Source organism: Ooceraea biroi, chromosome 1 (assembly GCF_003672135.1).
Source record: "Ooceraea biroi isolate clonal line C1 chromosome 1, Obir_v5.4, whole genome shotgun sequence".
Taxonomy (NCBI): domain Eukaryota; kingdom Metazoa; phylum Arthropoda; class Insecta; order Hymenoptera; family Formicidae; genus Ooceraea; species Ooceraea biroi.
The window spans coordinates 20,483,971-20,499,706 of record NC_039506.1 but is presented as its reverse complement, the minus strand read 5'-3'; the positions used below and the strand labels follow the sequence as shown (position 1 = coordinate 20,499,706).

At 47.7% G+C, this 15,736-nt stretch overlaps 1 protein-coding gene across 1 annotated transcript in view; it reads left to right on the top strand.

Moving 5' to 3' along the window:
* LOC105278547 (beta-1,4-glucuronyltransferase 1) overlaps positions 1 to 14,946 on the top strand; it is a 30,028-nt gene extending 15,082 nt beyond the window's left edge. Inside the window, exons 3-4 of the mRNA XM_011337712.3 lie at positions 269 to 449; positions 12,724 to 14,946. Of these exons, the coding sequence (XP_011336014.1) occupies positions 269 to 449; positions 12,724 to 12,930 (388 nt within the window). The 3' untranslated portion in view covers positions 12,931 to 14,946. The remainder of the gene's footprint in view (positions 1 to 268; positions 450 to 12,723) is intronic.
* The last annotated feature ends 790 nt before the right edge of the window (positions 14,947 to 15,736 follow it).

Here is a 15,736-nt window from a genome sequence, read left to right as displayed (position 1 = left end):
GGAGTTGTTCGGCTCGCTCGCGACAAAACGCAGATTCGTGACGGTTTTCCTATAATGAGCCTGTATTATTTGTACGATTTCGATAATACCCGTTTCATAATTTCGTTATTCAAGTGATTGTTCGATGCGCATAATTCACCCACTTGCTTCCACTCTTTGCACATACGTAGAGACACGAATTGTTGATTAAGCATATAAAACAACATCTCGACGAGAAAGAATGAGAGACGAGAGCACATCGAAATATTTTTCTCTCTTTATTTCGCAGGTGGCTGCAGGACGCGACGCCGAATCACAAGCATCACGAGAACGTGAGGACCAGTAAGGTCTACGTAAGTCACGACGTGACGAATTTCGAATTCCTTTACGAGCCGTTTTACGTGGCGAAGGATATCGCGCCGTCTCACGATGAGAGGTTTATGGGATACGGATATACGAGGAATACCCAGGTAATACGCTCGCGATGTCTTCCATAAGAATACGTCCCTCTGCCTTTCTGTTTGCGTTCGTCATCCGCATGACAGTAACGTTAGCGACGACGGCGTAAAATTGAAGATGCAATTTTGCCGGAGCACCGGGGGTAACGCGAATGGTACAATGCGAAAGTTTACGTTCGATTCTGAAACGAATGAGAACGGGGTGGCAGGTGCTACGGAAGGGATCGATGGTACACGCGATTCTTTCTGCTAATGTATGAAAATATCCTTATCCGCGGCCAGATAAACACGCGTATCTGCATGATACGGACACGTTATTTGCGAAATGTATCGAATAATATCGATATGCTGTAATTCGATACATTTAATACATAAAATAGAACAGTTTGAATTAAAAATGCTCCGGTGGTCGTTATTCCCGGTGAAAAAGCGCGCAGAAACGAACAACGCAGCCGACGAGCAAAGGGAAACGAGCGACAACGAAGAATATAACTTTGCGCAAACACCCGAACGCGGCCATGATAATTAATAAAACGCACGAGCGCGGCGTGGTATTATTTTACTAGCGGCCACGCGACCGGGTTTAGCGCACACAACGTTGGGAGTAAAAGGTATTCCATCGAAAATTAATATACCTTTCGGGGTATTAATAGCATTAGCGGATAAATGGCAATAATGGAGCGGCAGCTGCCCGGCCATTACTACGTTTCTACGTTCCCGCGTAAATAGGCGGCATAAATTACACTAAAAGATGTATATTTCGGAGCATTAACAGTAACGTGTAACATCGGGATCATATCTGCCGGTTTCATCCGATCCATATCTGCTAAAACATCAAACGTAGTCACGAGGCGGAAAGGTCGCAATGAAATTGCAATCGAAGGGTTGTTCGTACTTTTTACGAGAGAGTACTCGCGAACCCCCGTTCTGAGCGCGAGTACTCTCTCACGTGGATTCGCTTCCGGTTTATGTATGGAATTCACATATCTCCGCGCATTCGTACGCAGGGTGGCACGCGGATGGTCGCAATGTTTCGACATACAGCGGGAGACGTACACTCGTTCGCTCTATACGGTTTTCGGCCGCCATCGCGGAAATAACGAAATTCCGCCGCGCGACGGAAATCCGCTCGCGCGCGCGTGCTGACGCGGTCTGTGTTCGTAAAACAAAGTATGCGAAGTAGCGGCGATAATAAAACGCCTGTAAACCCACGTGTACTCGTGGATTCGCGGTTGCGTCGTGTGCAACGCTCGTAGTCGCGCTGATAGTGATGGTGGCGATGGCGGTGATGGTGGTGGCGGTGATGCGGCCGCGCTACAATGCACGCCGGCGGATACCGGAAGTACGTACTCGTACATTGATACTCGCGCGTCTCTTCTGCGGTTCGCGTCGCGCAACATCCATTCACTCTCGTGGAGGAATGTGAATGGGTGTCATCCCTCGCGGCCACCCTCTCTTCGTTCCTCCCCTTGACGCACCCCTTCAACGAGCGACTTCCGCATTCAGCCAGCCAGCAAAATCCTCATTTCCCTCGTACACAAAACGCTCAGGTCCTGCTACATTCTTTCGGGAAACCGCACGAGGGACACCCCCTCGACCTTTCGCGCGTGACCTCGAATTCTGCCATTTCCGCTTTCGGGGCCCTCCTTATCCTCTTTCATCCTTTTCCCCCGACTTTCCCCATCACTCTCATGGATCCAGAGCGATTTTTATGTGATTTTTAAAGTCGCCCATGAGTTTCGTTGGGGGGTTGAATCGCGATCTTGAGTCTGGTGGCGTCAGAGACTCACCTTGTTTTCCAAGCGCGAGTCGATACGGTTATATAATCGCCGCCAAATTTTAAAGCGCAGCTGACGCTTTTCCCGTTACCATCTCTGCAGCCGTTCGCACACGTGCGCGCATTCCGCGCGCACCGCCGCCGGTCGCATTTTATTTTGCGTTAATTAATCTTCGGCCGTTTGCGCGTACAATGCACGGAGGACAATGTGGCGTGCACCATAATCGCGATGCAATTACGCCGGCCGTCCGGTTCGCCGCGATCGCCCACTAAAATGAGCATGTTAATTGCCGATCGATTCGTTAATTTTCCATGTCTGCCCGTGCCCGGTAGCCTTTGTCCAGCCGCAAGCGGATTTAATGTTTCCCGTCTCGGCGTACCCTTCAATTTACTCTTCAACGGAGCGGACTGCGAGGGGGTTGAGCGCCGGACGCGGCCGATGTAAAAGAATTCCGTCGCTATACACACGCTGCATGCTCGCTCGCTCTGCATCTGCGATCAATCCTGTCATCGTCGACTCGACACGCCAACGTGATCGGAAGAATCGAAAGATTCTTTATTGTTTATCACGCGATCGAGCCGGTACGGATCGCGCCAGTCTGATATCTCATCGGATTGATTTCGATGAGATAAGCCTGGCGAAAGAACAGAAATGCGGAAGCGGAAGTGATCGAAGTTGATGAACGCGGGTGCAGAACGCTTTCGTATTCCGATGGGCTGTTGGAGTCGCAGGAAACTCGGGATTTTCTGAGATGGTGGCGATTTGCGAATCGATCGAACCGAAAATCGCGCAGCATCCATCAATCGATCAACATTCGTGCTCGCTATCTTTCTTTCATTTTTTTAGCTAAAATCTACTTCCGCTACCGTCGACGATATAGCTTTTGTTCCCTATCTGTACTTCGTTTCTCGTTTCTCTTTGGCGCGTCGATCCATTATCCATTATCGCCTCGGGTTAATCCATAATGGCGATACGTTCGACTCGAATCCAACGCTCGTACGAGCACAGGCAGCAGGCAGGTACAATGTCGCTGTCGCGGATCAAGTGGCACACGCGATCACCTCCAGCACTCCCAGGTGACTGCAATCAAATCGGAAACGACCGTAGTCCGCACTTCAGACGTAACAGTCGTCGCGCAGTGATCGAGCGATTTTGCCATCCGGAGGTCGTAAATCAACTTTGCAATCCGATCAATCGGTCGAGCCGATCGCGAGTGGACGAGCGGTTCTTTCGCGCGATCGTTTTCTCACTACTTCACTGGATATCACGTGGACATGGACCTCAGATTCGCGCGCGCGCAAGAGAGAGAGAGAGAGAGAGAGAGAAAGAGAGGAAATGCGCTTGCAGCGAAATCAGATCTAGTTTCTCGTTAACTGTGAATTTGTAGACGAGATGTACGTATCACGTGTCTGTATGAAAATGTTATTAACGTATGAATGTTACGCCGATCTCGGATAACGCGCTAACAAGAACCGACTTCCGTTGCAGCCGATTAAAATGATCGGCGATATTTGTAAAGTTTATGCAGCGCGCGGTAACGAATTATTTCGCGTCGCATGCGTCTCGTTAACGCTCGATCCGGCTTTTGACATAATTTATTTCTGCTTAATTCGCTCGATAGCGTGCCATTAATTTTTGACGTGGCGCGCTTTTGCGTCAATAGCATGATCCGCTATGTGTATGTTTCGTAAATGGATGTTTAATGCGGGATTAAATGACGTTGAATAAGTAAATTTTATTTTATTTCGCATTACGCGCATTTAAATTTGCATCCCGGAGCAAAGTGCCCAGCAAATTAATCCGCAAATCCGAATTCGAATTATCGGCGCGCACGCATCGCAGGCGTCGTTTAATGCGCCGGTTGCGTTCCATAATGCAAATTCGTTAATGGAACAACAAAAATCTTAGTCCGGCTCGCGCAAGTACACCGACGCGGGCTTTATCAATGCTCGCGCGCGCGCGTTTAATTATTTCCACGCGCATTTCTGGCGATGCCTCCTTTTTTCCCATCTCCCATTTCATCATGATTGAATCGGGACGAGAGCTTTCTCGATTTAGACGTCCGGCCATTTCGCGCGGTTCGTTGCCAGTTGATCCGAAGAATGTCCGTAATTTAGCGGCTAATTCCCTCGTGAAAGATCGATAGTCGCGGCTCGCAGAGTCCGTGTAACAAGCGGTGATTTAAGTGTCTCGCACGAGATAATGCGAGCTCCCTCGTACGAGAAAATCAACCGGATTTAAGGAGATCGTAAAGTGACTACCGAATTCCGACGCGAAAGCGTAATTATTTAGATGAAATTAAAAAAAATTGCATCTCGGAAAATATTTTAATAACGATACCTGCCTTTTGCGGCGGGAAATGTCCGTATCCGGAATTATTCGCTGGAAACTACACCGATTCTTTCTTCTGTCTCGTTGGATTCTCGCTGGATTCACGTCTTGTCTATGAGCACCCCGAGACGAATGACGTCTCGCTCTTTTATCCCCCCGTCATTTTTACTCCTCCCTTTCTGCATTGCACCCCCTTCAACACTGAGAACGTAAGATAAGCGGAGGCGCCGCGAATCGCGCGCGCAACGCGAGTCGCCCGCTATTCCGCGCGAGGATTTACCGTCGACGTGCGACGGCATAAAACTCAATTATCAGATTTAACCTCCCTCGCCGCTTACCACCGCATACAGCCGGCATATTACTTGGCGAGTGCCACTCGGAAAAATTATACGACCCTGTTTACCGTTATCCAGCATCCACCATCGCGTCCTACCTTATGCATGCGCCGACACGTCTTCATTTTAACGCGCGCGCGTTTTCTCCCTCGCGGTGCGCGATCCGTACATTATCCGCTAAAGTGCCGCTCTCGCGTGCCGTTTTGCGACAGGTGTAGCCGGTTATTCAGCGTTCTCCACGTCGCCGCTACCGGATGTACCGCTGTGGGGATACACGGAATCCCCGTGGCTGTCAAGCTGTCGAAGTTGCCGCGGGTGTTATATCGCGGTGTCACGTTCAAATTATACTCGCATTGAGTGAAGGCTCGCGCCAACTAAAGAGAGATTCGCGAGCTACTAGCGGCAGTAGTAAAATATATAATTAAAGCTGACGTTCCAATCTTTTTATAGATATTTAGATACGCTTATCTATATTCCAAATAAATGTACGGGCTCAAGTTCCGCTCAAGTATTTCGACATCGGAATTCGCGCTGGAGGAACTCCTCGCAAAGCGGCGCGTGTTTAGAGTCCGCTTCGCGGAGAGTTCGCGAGTTCGCCGGCAAACCGGCGGTGACCAAATTGAAGAAAACGACTGTGGCTTGCGCGAGCTGGAGGAATTGGCATGGGTCTCTCTCGATGAGATTGCGTCAACAAAGCTAAACCGTTGTTGGTACGCGGTGATTCCGCTGAAACACGCCCGAAACACGGGTCGGTACGTAAGGAATTCGTAGCCTGCTATGGCGGAGGTTCTTGAATATCAAAGGGACACTCTGTCTTTGAATTTCGAGCATCGGGATGCCACGGGATGCCTTCCGCAAACGGTGCGGGGGTGAGTCGTGCGCGCCGGCGCTGATTTCAGCCGATGTAACAACAACGGTAATTACGTCACGTTTAATTTGCGAGAGAGGCATTGACATCGGTGCAATCCGCAGCGCGCATTCCCTCGCGCGGCGTGCCTCAAGCATAGAACTAGGAGCGCGGAATTAGTAGGTAGGTGCTTGAATCTCTCGGTCAAATGAAAAAGAATTAATGATTGCGCCCGCGGTGTGTTCCGTCTATAAATTATGAGCTCACGTATCCACGTAAGGTGGAGGATACTTGAGGGACGGGGAATTACGCCATTGGAGAACGCGGTGCTCATTTCTCGACGGAATCTAATTTGACCGCACGTCCTCGACCTCCTTGCAGCGCTGCGTCCCTTGCCCGAAGAAAATTCGTGAATGATGGTCCTATTTCAAGCAATATACAATATGCAACAGCGAATTGCACGAGATGATATCGGGACGTATGAGGTATCGCGAGCCGGGAATGTTCATCGTATTCCGATTTCTCCCGGGCGAATTAGCTCGGGTTCGATTTTCGTTGCGGGCTAGCCGAGCTGGCCGATCGCCGGCGAATCGATCAGCGATGTGGAGGAGAGAATAACGTTGAAACACATCGGATATTACGTACATAAAATGCTACACGCGACGTCACTTGGTTCGTTCCCTACGATACGATACGAACGATCGTGATGGCAGGATCGAAATAAAGAGCGCGAACTTGTCAGTGTGGCGTGTCGCGATAGTAATGGTCCGGAGCGATGATGACGACGGTGACGGCGGTGACATCGTTCATTCGGTATGCCGAAGCGTGAAATTAACCCGGCCGCATTTCTCCCTCAGGTGCTTCGGGGGAGAACGTAAGCCCCTGTCCACCCCACGCGACGACATGCAATTCCATTTTTTGCGAGCGAGAGGCCGAGTTGCGAGCGTGCTGTGTCCGCGTCTGCCAGTGTTGTAAAATTTTTAACTTTGCGACGTGTGTATGTGTATGTGTATGTGTGTGTTTAAAACTGTGCGGCTGCACGACCGCGTCGTTTAAGCGTCCTGCACCCTTCGGTTCCGGATGCTGCTTCCCTCGAAACAAATGGAGCGTCGATCGAAGGTCGCGTGGCCGCGTTGCGAGTTCGTTTAATCGATACGATAACTGCGTGGATTACATTTTTATAATTATCGTTGTACGTAAATACGTGTACATGCATCTAATGCATTTTTAAAAGACAGTATCCATATAATTACGTACAACATACCTCTTACATATTAAATTCATTAAATATGATATTGTAATCCAAGAGGTGCATGTCGGTGGGACATTACGCCGCTATTTATTATCATCCTCGTTTTTACAATGAGCCTCGAAATGCGTTTCTTATCGCTGGACTTATTACACATCATCTAGGCGCACGGCCCTACGCTTCCGGTCGTGATTATAAAATATAACAGCGGTGTGATATGTCTTCCACAAGCAGTCGCACGTATTAGCAACTATGCAACTATACCGATTATATCTAACGCAGATTACATATACACGGACATGCACGGTCGTATCTAATGCAAATACGGACCGCGACGAGCTGGTGACCCACTGTAATATTCCGCATTACCATTCGAAAGCCGCAAACGGTTACCTTATCTGCCATTTGGAGCGACAAGCAGTGCGCTATCTCTGACGGTCCGAGTCAGATCTGACCACACCTCGAAAGAACGATCCACCCCCGCGCCCTTTGCAAGCCACCATTTGCGTATTAGAACAAATATCAGTGTCCATTTTCAACGAAGTCAGAGTTACATTCCAAGTAGGTCATCCTAGGTGAAACTGTTATCCTGAGTGAAACTATTACGCGAACTCGAGAGTCACGAGTTTCGTGTGTGTGAGTAGCAGCACTTCCGGTTTCTAAAATGCAAGACTGTTCGTAAGGTTGTTGGTGAATTTATTTATTTTCTGCGCACCTCTCTTTACATCCCTTTTCTGCTAATTTCCGCCCTGGAGAGAGGTCGACGATGCTATTTTGAAGGAAACAGCCCTAAGCGCGCGTGCTCGTTAAAAGGACCGTTATGAAACACGTAAAGTAGAAGACGGAATTATGTGGATAATATATTCCGGTGCCCTTTGCGTAAACCCTCTCTCTCTCCCGCAAGCGTTCTTACTCATCTATTTTTTATACACACAGACATGCGCGTACAATCGCATATACATATACCGGCACATGCACATCGCGCGCCATCGCGAAACGCTCTTTGAGTCCTTTGAGCGGTGCCAGGAGGGAGATCGTGCGTCGAGTTCCGCAAATTGTTCATCTCGCCGCGGAAAAGTTTCGACGGGCCACGCTTTCTCGTAGCCGCGCCCGTTTCCGGCGCGTCCCCGGGTGCTTTGACGTGCATTATGCGTTATCGTGCGACTCGCGGCTCGTTCGCGGAATGCTCGCTCCTGGAGCGCGGCAAACGCTCGTCGAGCGTTGCTTGCTACGTTATTACGTAAGGGTAGCTCGCGGCGGCGGAGGAATTTCCGGGAGAACAAGTTTTACGGAAGGCACGTCCGGCTCGTTGCACCACCGTTTCACGCGCCGCTACGTGCGAGCACCTCGTATTACGTCCACGTGTAACGTCCGCGCGCATTAACGTCGCGATAGCCGCGCTATTATCCGGCGCGCGTTAACCGACGCCCATCGTTGCGACGATGAAAGAGTTCTTGCGAGTTCCCCCGTGTAAATTCAGCAAACGTCATTATACCGCGACTCCGCGGTGCGGTAACGAACGCGAGGCCGCGGGCTTCGTTAATTAAGGGGATGTGTCGCGTTGTTTAATGCCATCATTGCGCTCACCCCAGGAGACCCTCGACGAACAGTTGTCTTTCACAGTCTTTCTCCGCGCTCCGGTGAGATTCGCACTTCAATCTTCCTTCCATCCTCCCGTCCCTTCGCTTTCGCATCCAAGGATATGTGATCTGAGCGCGAAATCGAAAGGGATTTATTATTCGTTTAATTAAGACGGATAATTATGCACGGCGTCGCGAGCTTGTTAGTCGCGCGAGGATGTCGCGTGAACTCTGCATCGCCAATCCAACTTTCTCCCGTCATGTCAGATTCACATCAGACGTGTATCCTCCCTGTGTGTGCATGTGTGTGACAGATCTGTTCAAATGCCGCGGTAATTATTCGATAATTCAATAAACCTGTCACAATTCATCACTGAAGCAATTCATTAATCTTTTCTACGATCGGTGTCAAATAATTCTCTCTTAACGATAGTCTATAAATAAAAATTCCTTAAAATCGTATATATCAAATATATATAGAGGAAAGTCCCCGATTATGAGATACCATATCGATTTTGCCTAATGTAAGGAAATCTATAGGCAGAATTAAAAAATGTAATACGTTCTCTTGAAGAGAATTTAATAAGCTTTAGGTTGGTGAAATGAAAAATCTAATTTACATATTATTTTTTCTGAAAATTAAAAAAATTTGAAAAAAGAGCTTTACGCAAGATCGCGAAAGTGTGCTCCTAATATAAGATACCTTGAGAAATCGGTGTTAAAAGTGTAAAATACATCAGTATTGCAATTAAAAAACTTTATTAGATATTTTTATAAAAATACTGCTGCCACAGCCTTCGCCAAATCTTCACGATTCCACTGTCAACGCTTCCTCGTTTCTCTAACCTCCATAGTCAGATTCTATAAAAATTAAATACACAAAAATTCGTAATATAAATTCGTATTAACTTTTCTTTAACCTTAACGTAGTATTTTCTTTCTTTTTATTACACTACATACTCTTCATATTCGAGCAATAATTATCTCATATTAAGAGTACCCTGAATATCTCATTATACGAGCCACGCGCCTAGCGGTTCCGCGATCATGAAATCTAACCTCTACAATTGAGCAATTCAACAAATCGCGTATTTTCCTGTTACTACGATTCTACTCTATTATTGCATACTGAATTTATTGCCAACCATTTCTTTATTATGTAATAAACAAGGTTTAAAGACTTACCTTAAGTTCCTTTGACATGTTCACACTTTCACAAACCTTTTCTTGCAAAAGCTAAACGCAATAACGAACAATGAATTTTTCACTAAATATATTTTACACCAAGAGTAATAAGTTTATGGTGGAGTTAACAGATGGTACTCACTAGTTTAGCAGAAACTCCAGTATCTCATATTAGGAGCATATCTCATAATAGGGGATTTTCCTCTATATCTACATTAAACGCTGCGAAAGATGCGAGCTCGGTCGTCTCTTCGTACGTCGTGTTCTTTATGAGATTCCGTCATCCCTCTGGGCTGCGTTCCGATTCCTCACCAGGATGCTCTCCCTCTCTTTTTATCTCGTTCTTGTATCTTTCTCATTCCAACACCGCGGGTGCACCTGGATAAGGAATCGGAATGTGACGTCACGTTAGAGGTTGCTTGTACAGGCCGGACTCGGTCGGGGGGAAAATCAATGGGAATTATAAACGAGAGTCCGAGTTTCCGCCGATCGTGGTGCATATATTTTGGCAGTGTCAGCACTGCGGCAACGTGACGAATTGTGTGCATCCATCGCGACAACCGTATTGCGGAGACAATCCCGGGGCGTCGCGACGCCTGTCACACGCATGTCGCGCCGTCGTTACGTACAATTATTCACGGGGACCGTGTCTCCAAGATCTAGAACGCGGCAGATTAGATTCTGTCTATCAATTTCGTCGGACGATGTAAGCCGCGCGCGCGCGCGCGAGCATTGCTCCCCCGTGGGGTTGCGCCGCCCCGCTGCATTAACTAACAATATTACTGCTCAACTGGTCCCTTAATTAAGACTATTATTTGCCATCCATTGAATGCGCTAATTCTGATCCCTCGCTCAGCCTCGAATTCGATGACCCTTCCAACTGTTCAATCCTTTCTACGTTCCACGCTTTTGAATGGACTTGCAAAGGAGTGCGAGTCAATCGTATTCGCGAATACGTGATTTAACACTCTCGTGTGTACGTCTCTTTAATCTCAATAGCAAGCTCGTTATTATGTTTCTATAAAAACGGTGCAATATATTTAATAAACTACTTGAGAACGCTTTTTGACAGGACGGAATCTTACGGTTCAGCTTGTTATAATATTGTCCAAGCAACTCTTCAAGGCGACCTGTTCAAATAAAATAAAAGCAGCGATTCAACGCGAATTTGCGCAACAAAGCTTGCATCCTTCTGTCAGAGCTTCTGACAGAGCAAGATGCGTTACACGTTAAACAGCAGGGCAGCGAGGTCAGTCAATACGAGGTCAATCGCTTCGGATGAAGATCCATCTCGGTTGGCCGCGCGTATTATGCACACACGTATGTACACCCATCCACCCACACATGGCTGTCGCGGACATTCGCCGTACATTGTTACGTGCGATTATTCACGAAGACGCATTCGGACCGGGGGAGCACGGACGGACGGACCGGATCCCGTACGTTAGATCTGTCTGGCTTGTCCCGGCTGGCAAACCGAGGGCGAGATTACGACGCCATCCGCCTTCCTCCTCGCTGTCGCGCGCTGCTTACGACGTCGGAAACACGGCGGGAGGGACCGCGCTACCCCCCGTGAAGATGTCACTATCCGGACGAATATCCGCGGCATGTCCCGGAAGCCACTTCCGAAAGCCGAAATGGGACGCGCGTTCGAAAGTTGTTGCTTGGAGCTCGCGCTCGCCCGGAACTTCCGCCTTGGCAGTGTCATATCCCCGTTGCAAATACGTTCCGTTCGAACGAAATAGTCTTCGATACGGCGTTACGCCGCCTCGCGTTGGGATCGTGTCACATTTTCCCCGCGGCTCGCAGCTGTGATAGAAATCTTCTTGCACCATGAAATGATTTTTCTATCAAAATTTAATTATATCACGATCTTACATGAATCTTAAACAAATATTCAACAAATTTCTCTATTATAAAAATTACATAAAGTACATAAAGCGAAAAAAGGCATAAGATAATATTACTCTCACTTCTCTCAAATTGACATTTTTATCAGGAGACTTCAACCACTTCAGCTTCAACCACTGCCGCATGTCCTGTCACAAGACAATGTTGAGGTAGCTTTTATTCTCGCGCGTGTTCACCGAGGCACAGTGCATCGCGGTCGTATTAAAATTTCCGTTTGCATCGGCCTAACGTCATTTCCTCGGTGGAGAACGTGTTCCGCGGAAATGATGGGCATACACGTCGCTCGCACGCGGATGCGGCAGGTGCGCGGCGGCTTATGCAGGTTCGCCCGCATTTATTATAATACGTCGCGAGACGAGGCAGAATCTCTCCGCTTCGTCGAGCTTCCGAACTAGAAGCCACCCGAGCTTCGAAGGCCTCGTAAAGAATCTCGGCGTATCTCGTCTCGCCCGCTCGCGGTTACCGCGCATCCACCTCGGCTCAGATTCCTCCCGCTGTTGAATCGCACGTCCATCAAATATACTCTTTCGTAAACGTATATGGTATCGTAAAATTATGCTCTATTCATTAAACTTTTTTGTTAATAACTTTTTAACAAACAACGAGCGATGCTAAAACTTGTAGAAAGTTACTGAGGGAAGTGACCTCTATAACATATGTCAATATCAAGGTTAAAGTATCGGCACTGTGTCTCCTTATGTGAATAATTATTCAAACTTCTTTTGTTAATAACTTTTTAATGAACGGCGGGAATGGTCAATGACCTTGACATCCTCAGAAGTCAGGGTCAACGTCAAGGTAAATCGGAAGTCATTTGGAGGGTGGTGTGTAAAGGTAAACTTTTACCGCGATTCGTTTCAACTTCGGTTTCGCCTCAAGCCGCGTTGTCATCTTTCCTCGTAACGGAGGTCGTTGGTCACGCATCTTTTGAAATGAAAAGAAGATACGAATTGTAATGAAATTTACAAAGTTTCATTTTAATTCGAGGCTCGAGTGAGCGAGAGTTGCATCGATCAGATTGTCAGAGTTTCGTTCAATGTAATAACAGTAGCTTTCTTTCTTTCTCGCAGGTTTACGAGATGTACGTGACGGGTTATCAGTTCAAGGTGCTATCACCGGTGTTCACGGTCCACTGGGGACTGCAGACCAGGAAAAGCAGGCCCGCGTGGCGCGAGCGTCAAAACAGTGCCAACAGGAAGCAGTTCGAGACGTTCAAGAAGGAGGTGTTCGCCCGTTACATGCGGGACCCGCTGAAGATGATGAAGAACACCAACTGACGAAAGGCTCATCGAGGGTCTCGTTGATGCGAGGCCTCTCCATCATCTTTCGCGCTTATTATTAGGTTCAACGTCGTGGAACCCGGAGTAGAATTAGACTCTACGGTTGCCATTGCTCATAACGTAGCTCAATAGGATCGCGGAGTGTTTCGCGCGATCGCAACAAGTCAACGAAGAATTCACCGTGCCCATTCCTCACCTTCCGTCGCCTACCTTTCGTAGAAGCGCGACGTGTTAGATTCTGTAGTTCCCCCTTTCACGATTTTATTTTACTTTCGTGACACGGTTCATTAGATCACTCCGTACTTTTTTTCTCATTACATCAGGAAGCGTTCTTGGATCTTTGCATACGTTTGCGCGGAGTAGAAAGGAGAATCCTTCGATTTGGATTTTATCCTTTGAGGAGGAACAATAGTAAACCGTATTAAACGCAGCGATTCTGGAGTGCTCCGTGCACTGTGAAAGAAAGATGGGAAAGAGAAAGAGAGAAGGAGAAGAGAGAAAGCAGATGCCAGATCGCGTCACCTCGATCGGTGGATTCGCGCTACTTATCGGTTCATCGATTCCACCAGAGCCGAACCAATCGCGGCAGAAAGGAGAGACCGGAGGCAGGAGGGAGGAAGGGGCTCTTGTTACTTCCACTCACGGAATCCCCAAAGTCATCAGAGACCGCCGTGTGGGATCGCGGAATAAATATCTCCTCGTGAGTTCCCTGCGGCACGTACTCGCGCCACAAGCTGCGAGGGAAACGAGGACGGGGGATCTTAAGTGAGCGTACCTCGTTAGCTGTCTGGGGCTTAAGAGGGTGGCGTTTAAATCCAAAATCGATACTCCGGCTTGACACCGGGCGTAACGCGCCCCGTAACGTACGAACTTGAAGTAACAAATGGCGCAAACAGTCGTCGCGCTGTTTTCCGACAAAGTGATCGAAGGAAAATCAGCAACTTTCAGTTCGGGGGTTGATAAGCGATTGATAAGACCATTTCGAGATCGCAGTTCCTTTTCGTACTCCTCGATCAACGTGGAATTGATCGCTCGATGACGCGAGGTGCTCGTAACACTGATAATTCTTTAATTGTAGGATACCATATGGTCCTAGAAGATTCTATGAATACAAAGAAATTCTATGAATAAATTTTATGATGAAGAAGCAGACAATAAAAAGAGTTTCAGAGAGTTTTAACGGAATTCTAATCCGAGGCTTGATTAAGCGAGATACTTGCCCGCAACGAAGAATCGACGTCAGGGGCAAGCATTCGTGGATAAAGGGATGAATCTGGTTGAATACAGGCGAACGGAAGATGGCAAGTACGCGAGAAAGTGAAAGAACGAAGAGCATATCGCGCGCTGCAAGTCACGGGATCGTGCCAAGACATATCATTTCGTTAACATTTTCATCAAGCCGTTTCTCACGCAAGGTGCGCGCTATGTCAACCACCACCGTCGCTTACTTTACGTTACAAACTTGCGGGATTAATTACGTGCGCGAGAGAGAGGGAGTGAAATAGAAAGAGAGAAGGTGTCCCGAGATTTGCAGACACATTTGCGCGGATGTGGCCTCCATTTGCTCGCGCGCTGCTACAAGCTCAACGGCGACAACGATTGCTCAATAAATATCGCCATCAGTTACACCTGATCCGATTAATCCTTAGACGACATGCTCTCCCATTATCTCTCTTAACTGACACGGCGCGATCTTTCACGGTTCTCGATGCAATTCTCGTCAGGAAAAGAAAAATGTTTCGTCGAATACTGATTTTTATGTTCTCACTTTCGTTTATCTATTGTACAAAGAAACCGTGTAATAAAAATATCGGGTGTTTACTTTACCTTAAGTGTCAAATTGTTGGATCGCTGCTGGCGTCGGTTAAGAGTTAGAAACGTCAACGTTTAGTTTAAGGCACAGAGTCATCTCTATATTGTAATGTTTTTATATACTGATAAATGTGTAAAGTATAGTTTAGGCGGTGTGTTGTGAAATAACAGAATGTGTAATGAAGAATTGCGAAAACTGTACTGCTGCCTCTTTGATTTTCCCGACAAGAGCTCCATTAGTCAACCGATCAAATCGACCAAGCATCGCTCGACATTTCGTTGACGCTGCCACGAAATGTCGAGCGCGAAATCTCCTTTTCCGCACGTGCGCGCGTTACATTTTCCCTCGAAGGCAATTGCATCTCGTATTATGCAGTGTCGCCGCGTAAGATAACACTCGACACTCGACTTCTCGCTCAGTTAATTCCTTAATTCCGGAAGCTGCACGAATAATCCGATTAAGTATTGCACTCGGCGGGCTGGAGAACGCATCGCTCCCTTCCATCCTTCTTTTTCCTTTTTTCACAGTTATCACGAACAATCCGGCGAGCGTTCGGCAGTTAACTCGAATCGCCGACACAGAGAGAGAGATACAATGGTCTGACAGTAAAATGCATATACAGCCGGCACCTCGAAGGGGTGCGCGCGCGGGGGATAAAAATGCTAACGACCGAGCGGTTTCACGGCGCGCTACAACGCGGCATCGTGGCGTCAGGTTTGCGACTCGTAAGTAGGTTTTATCGCGTTACCATGCTCGCATTGCGTGTCATGGGTGTCGACTTCGAGTGCATCGACACCCTCCAGCAGCACCGTAAGAGATACCGCAAGGGCGTATCGTTATGCTGAATACGCAGAGTGATACGGAAAAACACGAGAATTGCATCCTCTGCAGAAATTTCACGGCAAAATTGGAGTCGGATTTCTTTCAGCAAAAATACCGTGGAAAATATGTAGTCATTATTTAATGGCTCTAAAGATTTCAACGCTGGAT